The following is an 18,502-nucleotide window of genomic DNA, read 5'->3' on the forward strand; positions in this document are numbered from 1 at the left end:
CGCCATCCTGCAGCAACTACATTGCTATTTGTGGAGGTATTTCTGTTTCACATCTGTGGGGTTCTGCCTGGACTCTGAATGTAAGCAGTCAATCTGTATTTTTGTGCATAACAGATTTATTATCATAAACAGATTGCCTGTAATTAGGAGTCTGACGTCATTCAATCACAACCTGATAGAGTCTGAATCCCTCTTGTTGGTGTTTTATTGCTGTCTCAAAACAAACCTGATACTTCGAAGCAGCTATTTTAAAGGCAATGAGGTTGCAGCAACTTTTGTCATGCAGAGGTCTCCAATCGCTGTTTTTCCCAGTGTGACTGTATCTTTAAACAATAAAAGTATGGTTTAGATAAAGCTCACTGTTGAGGCTGAAATAGTTACAACTTGTGCTACAGTTTGTTTCACGTTCTGCAGATGCAAAACAGTCATCCAGCTAAAATGCATACAGGGCAAAGTCATACCGATTGCAGTGATCGTCAGATCGCTTCTTCACGACTACTTCTGGTTTTGGTGTGAAATTCAGCTGCTTTGCAACAATCACTGCCTCAAGTTAATATCTGGTAACTTTTCAAGCAGCTAAAAGACACTTCAGCCTTCATAAATAAGCTGAAATTTGTAAGACAAATGTTTTACATAATTTCTGCAATTGACAGTATAAAACTAACAGCTTTGTTTAATTTTAGAGTAGATCTTATAGCAGGTCACTATCTCAAACCACCTCGCTGCATTGTAGTTAGTCTTCCTATAAAAGCAAAGTAGTTTAGTGACTGTAAAGTGCCAAGAAAGATAAAATAACAATAAGAAACTTAATTTAACTTAATCTTGAAAAAAGTTCTCGGTCTTCACCCAACTCTTTCACCCAGACCAATCCCTTATCACTTATTGACATCAAATCACTACAAAGTAATCCTGCTAACAAAAGACAAACATACCGTAACCTCCTCAGTGGAGCTACTTAGAGACGTATGGTTTTAAACACTGGCTTCTTTTGTAGATTTCTAAGTGCCTTCATGTTGTTTGAATGGCTCTGTTATTTTATCCACTGTTGAACAAATAAAAAAGCCTCATTACCCACACTCTTATCATACTCCTATTCCAGGTAAAAATATAAAGATGCATGTTTTCTCACCACATCTGGCATGCTTACAATTTACTATTTAATTTATTATTGTGTTCATGTGTGAAGCAAAGTGCTCCGACAGTCTGTAGATGAAACATAATCTCCTTGAGTGCGACTGTGGCCGCAGATGGAGCTGATGCAGCGAGGAGGATCAGTGGGAGGAGGCTGAGTGCTGCTGTGTTCGGGGACCTTCAGCCTCCCCCGCTGCGCCGGCTGCCAGGTAACCGTCCATAGGGCCTGACCACCTGATCTCCTCCGGGGCACGGGGGCGGCAGCAGGAGCCCGGCTGGGACTTCAGCAGCAGCAGCAGGATTATTCTACTTACAGAACAACAGTTCTGGAGAGATGTTGATGCTGCAGTCTTATAAGTAAAAACAGTAAATGATGTCAGTTTTTTGCTTTTTAAAATCCAGTTGTGATAAATATTACAAAGGTTAACATAGTTCAGTATGCATCAAGGACCTGAAGCCAAAGATTGATTATCCTTTTTATGAAAAAAAAAAAGTTGGCATAAACAAACACTCCTAAATGTGGATAAACCAAATGACCTTAAACAAAGAACCCAAATGTACATGTGAGGCACTAAATAGAAAAAAATGAAGGTTTGATTTATTATCTATATGTCCAAATAAAGTACAACGGCAAAACAGACAATGGAAACAGGACAAGAAACAGAAGCTCTGTGACAGTACACACACTCAGAGGTGAGTGACAGCAAAACAGGTGGGAACAATTAAGGCAGTATGATCTACAAAAGGTGTGAAACTACACAAGCTGACTTAACCTGCTGCTACTCCTCCGGCTTCATTACAGGCACTTTGTTGTTCTCAACATTTGCTCTATTCTGCTCATTTCTTGTATTCTTGAAGTCTCCCAGACCAGTTTTACATGATTTACAGTTCAAAATCATCTTTTTAATCAGTTTATCCTTATTCTTGTCATTCTTCTGAACTTTCTTGATTGGCATTCTGTGATTGGCTGCCACCCAAGTTTAAATAGCAGGTGGGTGGGGCTAGGTTGACCATTTTAATGATGTTCATTATGCTTGAGATCAAAAAGCTATCTAAAAGCTGACTGTTTAGAGCATTTTTTCCTCAAGTTCTCAGGGATATCCCAAAAACCAAATCAATGAGCAGTGTTGGTGCATCTTCTTAGTTCATCTTCTGTCTGAGGCAAGCTGTTTTAGCTCCTCCCCCTTTAAACCAAATTTCTTCTAATCAGCTGCTCCTTGTAAAATTTGAAAAGCAGGTGGGTGAAGAAACAGATCCTCTGATTACAATATTAGGGACATCTCCTCGCCGTAATACAGAGCCAATAGTACAAAAAACTATCTGAAAATACATTTACTTCACAAAGCTTTAAAATGAAGTTAAATCTGAGGATTATCTTCATATTTACAGAGAATATAAAAACTTCATCAAAGGTTTGAGCTTTCATTTGAGAAAACAAAAACAAAAGAAATCTGTTCAGGCTTGTTCACAAAGCAGGAAATCAATATAGAAATGCTCTGATGATTTTGTAAGTGTCAGGAAATGGACTGAGAAGTATTATCAAGAAATTCAAAGAAAGCCACAACAGTTCAGAAGAAGTCTGGCAGAGGCAGGAAGACTCTGGAAGTAAAGCTAGTGAAAGATGCGTCTACAAAACAGCTGCTAATGTTTGGAGAAACAATGGAGAGATGTACAAACCCAAGAACAGTGAAACACGGCGGTGGGAGTATTATCCTGTGTGGATGCTTCAGTGCATCTGGAAGTGAGAATCTCGTCAAGGTGGAAGGACTCATGACAAAAGAAGGAAATGTGAAGATTTTAAAAGAAAACAGTGCAGAGCAGTCAGCAGCAAAATTGGATCTGAATTAGTGCTTAGTGATCCAAAACACACGTCTCACTTGACTGGACCGCATAAAGCCCTGACGGCAATCCCACTGAAAATCTGTGGGGTGAGCTGAACACCATGGGCCATGCTAGAAGACCATCAAATCTGAAGGAGCACGAGTGATTCTCAGAAGAAGAATGGGCTGGAAGTGCTCAGGAGACACGTGTGAGACTGCAGGCTGTTATCCAACAAGATTCAACTCAATTTTATTTATTCTGCGCCAAATCACAACAACAGTCGTCTCAAGGCGCTTTATATTGTAAGGTATACAATATACAATAATATATACAGAGAAAAACCCAACAATCATATGACCCTTTAAGCACTTTGGTGTAGTGATGGGTCGTTCGCGAACGAAATGGCTCTTAGAGCCGACTCTTTGACGTGAACGACACGAGCCGGCTCCTTATCGCGAGCCGTCACGTGGGTTTTTTTTTTTTTTTTTCTTTCTCTCAGCCTCTCTCTCGCACTTTTTTTCCCGCTTCACTCCGCACGCGAGCCTGGTGCTTTACGCTGGGCAGAGGGGGGAGGGGCGGTAGTTACACTCAGTAGCACAGGCAGTGTTGCCAACTTAGCGACTTTGTCGCTATATTTAGCGAGTTTTCAGACCCCCTAGCCACTTTTTTTCTAAACAAAGTCGCTAAAAAAAGACGTGAAAGCGCATATCGCTTTTACTCTCAACAAGCAGCGGGTGCTGTAACGCAGTCAGTTCTTCTTTTACTCTTATGCTGTTTTGTGGATCAGGTTTAAAACTACTTATAAACACACACACACACAAAGTAACTCCACCAGAGTGATAATTTCGGGTCGGCCAAGCCCGGGTAAAGGAGCAGGGTTGGAATTGTGACATTACAAAAAACAATAATTGCTAAAAGAAATTTAATTTGTAGTTCTAAATAAATTCTAAATGCATTTAGGACGTTTTTTTGCTCACTTTATGTCTCGTCCACGATGTTATTTCTCTCTCCAGCAGCGTAGGTTACAATTACATTAGCATGACCAATTATGCAAATTAGGCGATGACGTCATTTAGCGACTTCTAGCGACTTTTAGGACAACCAATAGCGATTTTCCTTACTGAGGAGTTGGCAACACTGAGCACAGGAACAGAGAGAGAGAAAGAGAGCCAGGGACAACAACGTCACATTAGAAAGGTATAGTAATCATCCACAACTATTTTCAGTTGCAGATGATAAAGGATTCAGAAAGTTTATTCATGCAGGTCCATATGATAGAGAATGTGCATCTTTTTTTTGTTTTCATATTTAATTTATATTTAATTGTGTTGTGGTTTGCAGTGTTTTGTGTTGTTTCACTTTAAATTTGTAAAAGGAAAAAGCTGAAAATTTAAATAGTTAAAATTTGAAATGTGAATAGATTTTTGTATTATATGATTTATTTATTACATTTTATGTGGAGTGAATAAATAAAAGTATATTTACAGCCCCTAGAGACAAAGCATGTACAAACTTCAAATCACGTACAAACTCCATAACACGTAAAAACACATACAAACTCCGAAGCACGTACAAACTCCGAAGCACGTACAAACTCCGAAGCACATAAAAATGTAAAAACTCCGAAGCACGTAAAAACTCAAAACACGTACAAAACACAACAGAAGTGCTCCAGGATGCTGGGCGCAGTGTTGAGCTTTTATTACCTAGTGGCTACACAAGCCAGCACGTACCAACGACCCGATTTGGTGTGTGGTAGTAACAGGTAAATTAACTTTTTTCTAAATTATTTGAATATATATGAGTGCAGTGTATAAATACACAAACAATACACACATGCTTTCAATTGTGTAATTTAAGTGATCTAGTAGCTCTGCTTTGGAAGTTCAGTTCATGCTAGAAATGTGTTTTGGAGTTTGTACGTGCTTTGTCTCTAGGCGCCACCGCATATATTTATATATAAACATATATAAATAAAACCACTTTTTTTTTTACGTTAGTAATTCCTTTTGTGCATAATTTTATATCATTGTTAATAATAAATTAATTAAAGCAACAAAACAACCTGAAGAGCCGGTTCGGAGCCGAAAGAGCCGGCTCTTTTTAGTGAGCCGAGCCGAAAGAGCCGGATCACTAAAAAGAGCCGGAAATCCCATCACTACTTTGGTGACAGTGAGAAGGTAAAACTCCCTTTTAACAGGAAGAAACCTCCAGCAGAACCAGGCTCAGGAAGGGGCGGCCATCTGCCAGAAGAACGAAGACAAGATAAATGGAAAAAATGGATAAAAGATTCATTTGAACCTCTAAGTTTTTGTGTTTCTGTATGCAAAATAAAATAAAACCCAAATATTTGGAAAACCTATGTTAAAATCCCTTGCTCTGTCTAACAGCACTTGGGAAACACACAATGAGGCCTGTTTGTCTGGTTCACATGTTAACACGACTTAAATCAATCAACAGAACTTATACATTTATCAACTTATTTGTGTGTGTGTGTGTGTGTGAATTTAAAATAAACATATTTAAGTTGAGATGAGTGTGCACATGCGGAGCTATATTGAATGATCACTAAAAATATATATTTCAGAGATTTTCAGAGCGGTTCACTTTAAAAAAATAATAACAAAAAACAAAACATTTGTTGAGCTAAAACTTGAATCTGATGAAATTTTTAGAGCTCTCCAAAGCACTTCTGTCATGTTGCTCGGGGTGTAATAAGGAATTAATTTGCTCGCCTGCTGGATCCTCGAACGACACACATGAAAGCATTTAATCAGAAAAAGTGGCAGCAAAAAATAACAACGAAGCTCAATAATAAAAATGAAACTGAACTTCAAATCCTCTCCGATGACCTCTGGGCTGTCTGTCAGTCATATTTTCATTCATCGTTTACGAATGAACAAATGGAATATTTGCAGCCTTAATACTCTGAGCCTGCTTCATCCTGCCGGTGCTCAGCTGCCTTTGAGGGGAATGTATCTATAAAATGTCTCAGGGAGCCGTCTCTCCATTTGACAGCCCTTCGGGAGAACAAAGGCTCAGCACTAATGCAGCCCAGATCAACCGCCTGCTTTTCTATTGAGCAAGGTGCCAAGATGCACAGGCTTTTAATGCCGGCGCGCTCGACGCAGGCCGCGAGGGACCGTCTTCAAAGCCTAATGCAAAGTGAGTCATCCGCCACCCGTCTCATAATACGTCCCCCTTTAATTCAGCTCCCTTTGGTTAATTGTTTGCTATTGTGTTTCACCCATCTGAGCCTGTGTCAACAATCAAAAAATTAGTTGGGGAAAAAAGGCCGGTTTGATGATCGAGGACGACCTAAAAGCACAGCAGCCTGGAAAAATGTGGAAGGGTGCGGGGGCTGTGCAGCCATCTGTGACCCCTGCGCCTTGCCAAACGCTGACAACTAGCAGGTCCCATATGGCGAAACGAGTTCTGCCGGGTGTCACCCTCTTGTTGCTATTTTGTTGTTGTTATTTATTTACAGAAGCAGTCAGATGAGATGAGCGAGGCGAGGGTTTTTGCCAGGGAGTTGCTGGAGGAAAAGGTTGTTTTTTTTTTCTTGAGATGATTTGGCACAGTCACGGCGTCCAGCAGAGCGCCGGTCCAGCCCTGCAGACAGAGGGAGAGCGGGGCCGGGCCATCTGTGGGACAGACATGGTAGACGTCGCCCAGCTTGTCTGTTTCTGTCTCGAATGATGCCAGAAAGTCACGGCACTGTGGCTGATTTCATCTCAACCGGATCCACGTTTAGTCACACGTTTGTTCACACCTATTCATGGTGAAAAAGTCCATCTTTACATGTCGCAATACATTAATCCCCCCAAAATCAGACCCATAGATCAGAGCCCACAGTCATGAAATTGGTACATTTAAAAAAATGACAAAACCTCTCACATCGCTGAGGAGGAATGTTGGCTCACTCATTTATGCACAGCTCTCTGAAGGTCCCACCACAGCATTTCAGTAGGATTGAGGTCTGGACCGTAACAGGATCATTGCAGCTAGATTTGCTGCCGTGATTGGGATCACTGTTCTGCTGCATGACCCAGTTTCAACCAAGCTTCAGCTGTCCAACAGACAGCCTCATATTTGACTCTAGAATACTTTAGTGTACAGAGGAGTTCATGGTCAAATTCATAAATGCAGGATGCCCAGGTCCTGTAGTTGCAGAACAAAGCCAAATCATCACACCTCCACCACCGTGCTGACAGATTTTATGGGGTATTTGTGCTAAAGTCTGGTGCTTTGTTCACATACAACATACAACCAGGTACTTATTTGAGAGAAAATGCCTTCTTCTGGCAACCCTTCCAAACAAGCCATAATCGATCAGTATTTTTCTCATTTGCTGCCATGAACTTTAAGATTTATTATGATAACTGAAGCCTGTAGACTCTGAGATGTCCTTTTTGGTTTTCTGAAGTTTCTCTGAGCATTGCATGGTCTGACCATGTCCTTATTTTGGTCGGATGTCCGCTGCCTTGAATGTTTCTCATGTGTGAATAATCTCTCAGTTTTCACTGTAGAATGAGAATAACCCTAGCCAGATTCACGGGCAGCAACATTTGGTTCTCTCTGTCTTTCCTCCTCAGTATTCTGTTAACACACTTGAAAACTCCAGATGTGCAAACTGGAAAAATGTTCATAGAGGTGCTCACACGACCTGATGATCAGTTAATCAAGTGCATCTGGCTGGCAGCACCTGGTTGCTGCTTACCCTCTTAATTCCAATGGTTGCAGAAAGAATGAATTTTTTTTTTTTTTTCCACAGTTTCTGCATTTTGGAATAGTTTTGCTTAAATAAAAAATAACGCAGTGTAACATGCTGTGGTTTGTAGCTCATCTACATTTTCAGACCTTCTGATCAGATCACCCGATAATTTTCAATCATAAAACCTTACAATTTAAAGACGATGTATGTTTTAATTCAATTCAATTCAATTCAATTTTATTTATATAGCGCCAAATCACAACAAATGTCGCCTCAAGGCGCTTCATAGATACAGAGAAAAGCCCAACAATCATATGACCCCCTATGAGCAAGCACTTTGGCGACAGTGGAAAGGAAAAACTCCCTTTTAACAGGAAGAAACCTCCGGCAGAACCAGGCTCAGGGAGGGGCGGCCATCTGCTGCGACCGGTTGGGGTGAGAGAAGGAAGACAGGATAAAAGACATGCTGTGGAAGAGAGACAGAGATTAATAACAGATATGATTCAATACAGAGAGGTCTGTTAACACATAGTGAGCGAGAAAGGTGACTGGAAAGGAAAAACTCAATGCATCATGGGAATCCCCCGGCAGCCTACATCTATTGCAGCATAACTAAGGGAGGATTCAGGGTCACCTGGTCCAGCCCTAACTATATGCTTTAGCAAAAAGGAAAGTTTTAAGCCTAATCTTAAAAGTAGAGATAGTGTCTGTCTCCCGAATCCAAACTGGAAGCTGGTTCCACAGAAGAGGGGCCTGAAAACTGAAGGCTCTCCCTCCCATTCTACTTTTAAATACTCTAGGAACAACAAGTAGGCCTGCAGAGTGGGAGCGAAGTGCTCTAATAGGGTAATATGGTACTACAAGGTCATTAAGATAAGATGGGGCCTGATTATTTAAGACCTTGTATGTGAGGAGCAGGATTTTGAATTCAATTCTGGATTTAACAGGAAGCTAATGAAGGGAAGCCAAAACAGGAGAAATATGCTCTCTCTTTCTAGTCCCTGTCAGTACTCTTGCTGCAGCATTTTGGATTAGCTGAAGGCTTTTCAGTGAGTTTTTTGGACATCCTGATAATAATGAATTGCAGTAGTCCAGCCTGGAAGTAATAAATGCATGAACTAGTTTTTCAGCGTCACTGAGACAGGATATTTCTAATTTTAGAGATGTTGCGCAAATGGAAGAACGCAGTCTTACATATTTGTTTAATATGTGCGTTGAAGGACATATCCTGGTCAAAAATGACTCCAAGGTTCCTCACAGTGTTACTGGAGGCCAAGGTAATGCCATCCAGAGTAAGAATCTGGTTAGATACCATATTTCTAAGCTTTTCAGCGCCGAGTACAATGACCTCAGTTTTATCTGAGTTAAGAAGCAGAAAGTTAGTGGCCATCCAAGTCTTTATGTCTTTAAGACATTCCTGCAGTTTAACTAGTTGGTGTGTGTTATCTGGCTTTATGGACAGATAGAGCTGGGTGTCATCTGCATAGCAGTGAAAATGTATGCTATGTCTTCTAATGATGCTGCCTAGGGGAAGCATGTATAATGTAAACAGAATTGGTCCTAGCACTGAACCCTGTGGAACTCCATAATTAACCTCAGTGTGTGAAGAGGACTCTCCATTTACATGCACAAATTTGAGTCTATTAGATAGATATGATACAAACCACTGCAGTGCAATACCTGTAATACCTACAGCATGTTCTAATCGCTCTAACAGGATATTATGGTCAACAGTATCGAATGCTGCACTAAGGTCAAGAAGGACAAGCACAGAGATGAGTCCACTGTCAGAGGCCATAAGAAGATCATTTGTAACCTTCACTAAAGCTGTTTCTGTTTCTGTTTTACAGTATGAAGCATGTTGGTATGGTGAGTGTGAAGCTATTGCTTGCAGTTGGCTTCACATTAAACTGGGAAAAAATAGTCTTTAGTGTTCCTTTACTTCATCCTTCTTTCTGCAGCTTTATTGTGTGCTGCATGTGGACACTTTAAACAAATGTAAACTCAATAAATAACAGAATAAAAGACTAGCATTTTACACACTAATGAGATATGGGATTGAAAATAAAACTTAAGTATAAAAAAAAAATGAAAATGTGTTGTAAATGACATAATTATTTCATTACTAAGAGTGGATATATTATTTCTGTGATAAGCAGGCATTTTTAGAGCCAACCTGCCTCTCAGTCAGGGTTTCATTAGCAGAGAAATACCGACAAAGTGAAGTGACCACCCGTCACAGATGGTATCGAGCTGATGATCACCGGTCTGACTACACTTCAAATTCAGTCAACAAAATCAAGATGATCCCATCCCCCGAAAAAAACAACAACAACACAATGCCACATTAAACAGTCCCCGAGCAGCAGCAGCATGAAACTGAGTGTAACTTCAGGAGAGCAGAATGCTGATGAAGAGTGAGAGAATGTCCCAAAGGTTCAATTACCGAGCTGCCACAGGTCCTCTCAGCCTTCATTAGCTGCCTGCTGGAGCAGACACTCCTTCCACAGACCCGGTGTGGTTGTTGTATTGTGGCAAACCTCAGGGAGATGCCTTTCTCTCCCCTCCACTCTCTAATGATCACACCAAAAGCTTTCTCAGAACTCGGAGGTGCCGCCGTGTGCCGTTATGTGGATTGTTAATACTGCGGGGACGGTCTCGTCAGGCACCTCTGCATCTTCATGTCGCCTCGGCACGCACTGTTCCTGCCGTTCCCACCTGAGCGCCTAACTAGATGCCCGGGTGCTGGCATGCCCAGGCAAGGTGGAGGCTGATCAGTGCTCTGCAGGAAGCACAGAGGCTCACAAAGACTTTGAAAAGAAACTACAGTGTCACATTTACAACTGAATAAACAAATCCAGTTATGCTAAAGTTAGGTACTTTAAATTGTGTCTTTAAATTTCTAAAAACCTTTGAGAATATATGGCTGACTGGAAAATAAATTAGGTGCTAAAACATCCATAAAACTTGCGGAACATTCGACATATAAAAAATTTGTTTCTTCCATATTATGGAAACAGAAGCCCCTCGTGGGTACCAAAACAATAAAAAAGATACGCTGTAATTTTCGCCGTCAGTGAATCTCATCCATGAGAAACGCGGCGCAGACAATCACATTTAGCAGCAATCAAGCCTCATCTCTTTTACAGCACTGTCTTAATTTCCTAAACCCTAGATGCAGATGAAAATTTAATCTGCTCACTTATTTGGGTAATGGAGATGGAAATTAGATTATGCCGTATCTCAGCAGCAGGCCATCTGGGACAAGACTGCCGCCTTTGACTTTCAACACCTCAGTTTTTGCACCGCAGAGTCTTCACGCCGAGGAAACAATGGAAGGAAGAGTGAGAGAATTTTTTACATCCACGGTAGCATCAAGTACTTATTTTAGCATCTGTATGTAAAGCACATATTGACAACATTATGGCTATGTCTACACTAATCCAAAACTGCGCTCCGCATCCACACTATCGTTTTCAACCATTTCTGAACAGCTGTTCATCCACACTGAAACGGCTGAAAATGCTTACGTTCCTGTATTACGCACGCGTGAAATGTAAGAGACGAAAACGGCATTTTCAAATGTATCCGCTTTGGAGAGAGTTTTCAAAAAGCTCTGTTTTCCTTGACCAAAAATGGATCTCAGTGTGGATGGAGGGCCAAAACAGGGAGAAAAAGATGCGTTTTCAAACGGAAACGTATTAGTGTGGACATGGCCTATGGCAGTGTCTACAAAATGGGAAACAGCTAAAGTGTCAAATTTCACTCAAATTGAGCAAATCTGGAAATTAAAACTGCTCCCACTTCTGCTGCATATATTTTAACTGCACTTAAATTATAAATACACATTCTGCTAGCTCTTCCACTCTGTGCTACTTTGCTTGCTAATTTTTCACTTCTACCACTTATGATACCCAAGGAGTTAGCTATCATTAAAATATCAGCAACTGTATATTGAGCTTCCACTTTCTTCTGTATGAAAACTTGCTCTTGCAAAAGACTAAGGCATTAGTTACACAGAGTGGTCAGTGATATCCTGGCAAGTATGTATTCCCCAACTGGTTGGCAAGTAGTTGCTGGTTGTTGCTGTGCTAAAGAGGGTACTGCACAACAACCTTCTTCTGATTGCTTTGGTCACTAGCAGGTTGCTGCAGTGGCCCCGAGTTTGCATAGAAGACTCAGACTCATCCGGAAACACTTGCTAAGTAATCACAGAGCGGCACTAAAACTGTATAAGTGTGTGAAGACTGTTCATCTTCAAAGTAAAAGTTGTGCCATACTGCTGGAGCCAGTATGTTCTAACCTGGTCTCTGTTTTTGGGTTGCATCACATTTGTCATATTTTCAGAAAACTGCAAGCGGCAAGCGTTAGCAGACAGAACTGCAGGTGAATGTAACAATGTACTAGTGACCAAAGGAATCACCAGGAGATGTCTGGTGCAGTGCCACATGGCTCTCTGCGTCCAGTATCGCCTAGCAACAACAAGCGACTTCCAGCAACCACTCTCCAAACACATTCTTCTGTGACAGCTGCTTGTTTACCATTGGGTCACAGCTTTTACCTCTACCTGACACAACTTAACAATTGATTTTACAGTTACAGCAATATCCATAACCTGTCAGGAATCTAATTTTTCCTCTGCCAAAGGAGATGAAAAAAAGGAAGCACTGAAGCATCTTTCCTTAGTATTTAGAATATTCAACCAGATCTTGTTATGGCTACTACACAGATACTTCTAACTCACTTTACTCATTCAAGCAATGAGTCAATCTTCTTGGCCCAAATAGTAAATTAAGTGCTTTAAAGCTGCGGTTAAACAAATATTTAAGGTTTTATGGTAAAAAGGCCATTCACAGTGTGATCCACACAACTGTCACTGCAAAACCTGAAGCTCCACAGTAGGAAGCTTTCAGTAAACAATGGGTGATGTCATGATCGTGATTGTAGCTTTCCAGTAAATGAAGTCTTAGCTCGACGCTCAACTTTCCTTATCCAAAAATCCACAGAAGTTGATATAGTTTTAAAATATTTACTTACAAATGTCCAAAGACAGGTACACGGTAATTGAATACAGAGTTATCAAAGACTTACAAATGTCACGGCTGGCGGGGTGAGCCGTGTGGTGTGGAGGAAACGGAGGACCCAAAATGCAGACAGCGATAAGATGATGAGAGTGAGGGTTTATTTACAGTATACAAATAACAGAACAAAGCAGGACAGAACATAACCTAAACTGGGTGAGCTAAATAACAAACCGGATCATACAAATGGGGTGGGAGGCAGAGAGACACAGACGAGGAACAGACACCATGAAACACAGACGAGCCGACAACGAACACAGACCGACACCCACTATAAATACACACACCAGGTAATCAGGAAATGGCACACAGGAGGGGACACAGCTGGAACTAATGGACATAACGAGACACAACCCTACAAAGTAAAACAGGAAACACACAGACTGTTTTACATAACAACACGAGGACATGAACAGAGCACCGAGGGAGACGCAGGTTGGGAAGATAAACACAACCAAACCCCAACCACCAATACAAAACAGAATAAACTAGAAAATACTAATAACAAACTCAAAACGCTGGGTCACCGACCCAGGACCATGACAGTACCCCCCCCTCAAGGGCTGGCTCCAGACAGCCCAACAGAAAAACAAAACCCCCCCCCAAAACCCAAAAACGACCCGACCAGGGCGGGCGGCGGGGGACCAGGACGGAGGGACCACAACCAAACAAAAAACAAGCTCCAGCGGGCCAAACGAATTGTCCAAAACACAACACAACAGAGTTCCTGAACAGGGTCCCAAAACATAGTTCAGGAGGCCGGCCATCCACACGGCAGCGGCGACAACGGGGAAACAGTTCAGGAGGCCGGCCATGCACACGGCAGCGGCGACGACGGGGAAACAGTTCAGGAGGCCGGCCATGCACACGGCAGCGGCGACGACGGGGAAACAGTTCAGGAGGCCGGCCATGCACACGGCAGCGGCGATGACGGGGAAACAGTTCAGGCGGCCGACCGTGCGGACGGCGGCGGCGGCGAGAAAACAGTTCAGGAGGCCGACCGTGCACGCGGCAGCGGCGGCGACGGGGAAACAGGTCAGGCGGCCGACCGTGCGGACAGCAACGGCGGCGACGGGGAAACAGATCAGGCGGCCGACCGTGCGGACAGCAACGGCGGCGGCGACACAAGTCCGGAGGCCGGCCGCATGGAAGGTAGCGGCGGCCTTTGGGAGGTCGTCCATATCGACGACGACGCCCAACAAGCGGCCTGGCAGACGACCGCCGATGTCGAGGCGGCAGTTTGGGACCTGAAGGCTGCGTGGCCTTCGCAGCACCAGACGAGACGGAAGCTGAACCAGAACCAGACGAGGCGGAAGCAGAGGCTGGACCAGGCGAGGCGGAAGCAGAGGCTGGACCAGGCGAGGCGGAAGCAGAGGCTGGACCAGGCGAGGCGGATGCAGAGGCTGGACCAGGCGAGGCGGATGCAGAGGCTGGACCAGACGAGGCGGATGCAGAGGCTGGACCAGACGAGGCTGATGCAGAGGCTGGACCAGACGAGGCGGATGAAGCCGGAGCTGGACCAGACGAGGCGGATGCAGAGGCTGGACCAGGCGACGGCGGAGCCGGACCAGGCGACGGCGTGGGTGAAGCCGGACCAGGCGACGGCGTGGGTGACGCCGGAGCTGGACCAGGCGACGATGACGCCGGAGCTGGACCAGGCGACGGCGAGGACGAAGACACGGAGGAGGCTGCAGCTGGCGAGGACGAAGACACGGAGGAGGCTGCAGCTGGCGAGGACGAAGACACGGAGGAGGCTGCAGCTGGCGAGGACGAAGACACGGAGGAGGCTGCAGCTGGCGAGGACGAAGACACGGAGGAGGCTGCAGCTGGCGAGGACGAAGACACGGAGGAGGCTGCAGCTGGCGAGGACGAAGACACGGAGGAGGCTGCAGCTGGCGAGGACGAAGACACGGAGGCTGCAGCTGGCGAGGATGAAGCCGCTGATGCTGCCGGCGGTGTGGATGAAGCAGCAGCCGGCGAGGATGATGAGGCTGCAGCTGGCGGCTGGACGGGCTCCTCGGGCCCTCCAGCTGACGAGGCAGGAAGCTGGCTGGGTTCTCCTGAACGTCCAGCTGACGAGTCTTGGGGCTGGACGGGCTCCTCGGGCCCTCCAGCGGACGAGTCTTGGGGCTGGACGGGCTCCTCGGGCCCTCCAGCTGACGAGACTTGAGGCTGGACGGGCTCCTCGGGCCCTCCAGCGGACGAGACAGGCGGCTGGACGGGCTCCTCGGGCCCTCCAGCGGACGAGACAGGCGGCTGGACGGGCTCCTCGGGCCCTCCAGCTGACGGGACAGGAGGCTGGACGGGCTCCTCGGGCCCTCCAGCTGACGGGACAGGGGGCTGGACGGGCTCCTCGGGCCCTCCAGCGAGAATAGTCACAGGACCAGCGGGCACAGGGGCCCCTGGCGGGCGCAGAACAGAACCAGCAGGCGCGGAGACCTCTGGCGGGCGCAGAACAGAACCAGCAGGAGCGGAGACCTCTGGCGGGCGCAGAACAGAACCAGCAGGCGCGGAGACCTCTGGCAGGCGCAGAACAGAACCAGCAGGAGCGGAGACCTCTGGCGGGCGCAGAACAGAACCAGCAGGAGCGGAGACCTCTGGCGGGCGCAGAACAGAACCAGCAGGCGCACGGGCCTCTGGCAGGAACGGATCAGAACCAGCAGGCGCACGGGCCTCTGGCAGGAACAGATCAGAACCAGCAGGCGCACGGGCCTCTGGCAGGAACAGATCAGAACCAGCAGGCGCACGGGCCTCTGGCAAACACAAGGCTGACTGCAGCTGCACCGAGCATTGACTCAGCTCAGGCAGCGACAGCCGGGTGCAGTCCTCAGCTGGCTTCTTTACCTCCAGGGGTCCAGAGTCTGCTGGGGGCTGAAACCCAGCCTCTGGGGAGGCCCTGGAGTGCATCTCAGAACTGGCCAGCTCTTGAGGAGTGTTTTCAGGATTGTTTGGTGTGTCTCTCTGCAAAAAATGCGTAATAGAAAAAGAGTCCAAAACGGGAGGCAGAGACGCAGCCTGCTGTACAGAGGGAGTCGGTGAAGATGGCATAGATGACTGGGCTAGTGGGGATACCGGGGGCCGAGCTGAATGCTGCTGTGCAGCTAAACGAGCTTGCGGCTGTGCGGCTAAACGAGCTTGCGGCTGTGCGGCTAAACGAGCTTGCGGCTGTGCAGCAGGCTCAAAAAACACAGCCCCGGTATAAACAGTCACACGGTCTGGCGAAACAGACCGAGTGTCTTTTCCACTCACCACAGCCGGCAACTCAGAACTCTCGGGGCCCGGCTGTGGTGATGGGCGTCGGCGGCGTAAACGTCGCTTCCTTCTTGGAGATGGCTCCGATCGGCCGGGTAATTCCACATCCGGCGGGCCGGGCCGCAGATTCCCCGGCGGGCAGTGCAAGACATTCACCGCCGGGCTGGGTCGGGAAGCGGTAGCAGCTGGAGGGTGAAGGTGAAGTTCGTGCAGAATGAAGTCCTGTGCGAGCGGGTGAAGTGAGTCCAGTAGCCAGGGGTGAGCAGAAATAAGCTGCTGTAGCCTGGCTTCCACAGCGCGGTGAAATTCCTCCCCCTCATGCTCAAGCCATAGGTTAACTAACCTCGAAACGGAGTCAATCACCCCCTCCCGAAACTCCTGGGAGGGTGCGGATGCTGCTGGGTCCATGTTTGGTCGGCTCGTACTGTCACGGCTGGCGGGGTGAGCCGTGTGGTGTGGAGGAAACGGAGGACCCAAAATGCAGACAGCGATAAGATGATGAGAGTGAGGGTTTATTTACAGTATACAAATAACAGAACTGAAAGCAGGACAGAACATAACCTAAACTGGGTGAGCTAAATAACAAACCGGATCATACAAATGGGGTGGGAGGCAGAGAGACACAGACGAGGAACAGACACCAAGAAACACAGACGAGCCGACAACGAACACAGACCGACACCCACTATAAATACACACACCAGGTAATCAGGAAATGGCACACAGGAGGGGACACAGCTGGAACTAATGGACATAACGAGACACAACCCTACAAAGTAAAACAGGAAACACACAGACTGTTTTACATAACAACACGAGGACATGAACAGAGCACCGAGGGAGACGCAGGTCGGGAAGATAAACACAACCAAACCCCAACCACCAATACAAAACAGAATAAACTAGAAAATACTAATAACAAACTCAAAACGCTGGGTCACCGACCCAGGACCATGACAACAAAGTTCAAACAGATGCAGAGAGTTTGACAGGTCAAAAACTGTGTGGCTCCACTAGCCTAACTTCCTGTCTCTGCCAGACTATCAAAATAAAAGGATACATTTTAAGCATAAGAAATCAAACTAAGAACTTATTCTGTTATTCTTAATATGTCAACATGTAGGTATTACTTCCAATATAATACAACTCTAAGCAAGTGAGCCATAACTTTATAGTTTTAATCATTAACCCTAATTATGTTAATTATATAAACTCCCCAAACTGCATATCCACCTTTAACGTCATCATTTGTAGGTTTCCTGACATTGCAGTCAGGCATCAAAGCTTAAAGAGTCCTGCTCTAACACCACAGTTCAGTATTCTTATGTTACGTGGCTTTGTTTGTCTAGCATAATGTTTATATTTTTCTGTCAAAGTGAGCATTAAGATCCAGTTGTGCTGATAGAGAGGAAGAAGCAAATGCAGCTGTACACCTTTACAGCTGCACCACGCTAAGCCTGCTGTGAATGACTTCATATTTACAGGCCAATTATCTGTCTGAGGGAGGGTCTGCGTGACCACGGGCCTCTCGAGCATGTTACAGGAAGGTCAGCACGGCTGATGGGGGCTAATTAAGCAACTGTCGCTGAAGAGGCAGTCGAGTGCGAGCCAGCGGGTGCTTTACCCATCAGAGGAATGTCTTGTTTCTTGAATTCAAGGACATATCTGCTTCTCAGAGTAGAGACAGTTTCCTCAAGCATGCTTGACCTGCTTGGTAACCACTTCAAAATGGCCCTGGTGGAATCGACTTTTTCGTTTCTTCGCACCACTTCTCTTTTACTCACGTTTACTGTTAAAAGTGTGCAGGAAGGACTCTGAAGGTTAAAGAAAGAAGAAGCACTGCCCCCTATATCAGTGACTGTCTCAAACGCCGGTGAAAGATAATGACCTGTCAAGAGCCGGGACTTTCTGTGTCCTTGCAACATCTTTGAGGTGAGGGGCTTCTCGTCATGGTCTGCCATCGCAATAATCCTTTAGCCCGCAGCTCCATTAGGCAATGAAACAAGTTGTCCAACTGTGGGGCTGGAGGGGGTTAATCCTGCAGCAGCTCCTCTGCAAAAGGCCTCAGCTGCCACCATCCAAACCTTTTGAAACCTCTGTCAGTTTATGGGGACTTCAGACGGCCTATTCTCCCTGACCCTTATTGATTCAGGTCTGCACTGTGCCCTCTTCACTCCCCAGCCGCCCACACCCACTCACACATGCTGTCTCCAAAGAGCCCAGGCCCTCGAGCTACAGCGCCGGGGTGCCGTGATGTTTCAATTACTGATGGCTGTCATTGTTTGGGGGTGACACCAGAGATCCCTTTGAACAGTGCGACTCCTTTTTAGAGAAGAAAAATCATTCAAGGCAAGGCGTCTTACGTTCTAAGGTATGATTTGATCAACGCCCATCAATACTTTTAATATTTAATGACAAAGTAAAGTGAGGCACAAAGAGGCTCTCCAGCTATACTTTTATTGCTTAGAAAACAATAACAAAATACCACTGAAATGTCACAACG

The 18,502-nt window shown here is 45.5% G+C and overlaps 1 protein-coding gene across 1 annotated transcript; it reads right to left on the minus strand.

The window, feature by feature from the left end:
• Window positions 1–1,271: 1,271 nt before the first annotated feature.
• Window positions 1,272–16,954, minus strand: LOC146502126 (uncharacterized). The gene is made up of 7 exons (XM_085133325.1): window positions 15,997–16,954; window positions 15,432–15,801; window positions 15,082–15,158; window positions 14,463–14,877; window positions 13,817–14,171; window positions 13,481–13,675; window positions 1,272–1,437 (listed from the first exon to the last, which is right to left on the minus strand). The coding sequence occupies exons 1-7, from the start codon at window positions 16,405–16,407 to the stop codon at window positions 1,272–1,274; spliced, it is 1,989 nt and encodes a 662-aa protein (XP_084989451.1). The 5' UTR covers window positions 16,408–16,954.
• Window positions 16,955–18,502: the final 1,548 nt, after the last annotated feature.

Source organism: Neolamprologus multifasciatus, chromosome 15 (genome assembly GCF_963576455.1).
Source record: "Neolamprologus multifasciatus chromosome 15, fNeoMul1.2, whole genome shotgun sequence".
NCBI classification, from domain to species: domain Eukaryota; kingdom Metazoa; phylum Chordata; class Actinopteri; order Cichliformes; family Cichlidae; genus Neolamprologus; species Neolamprologus multifasciatus.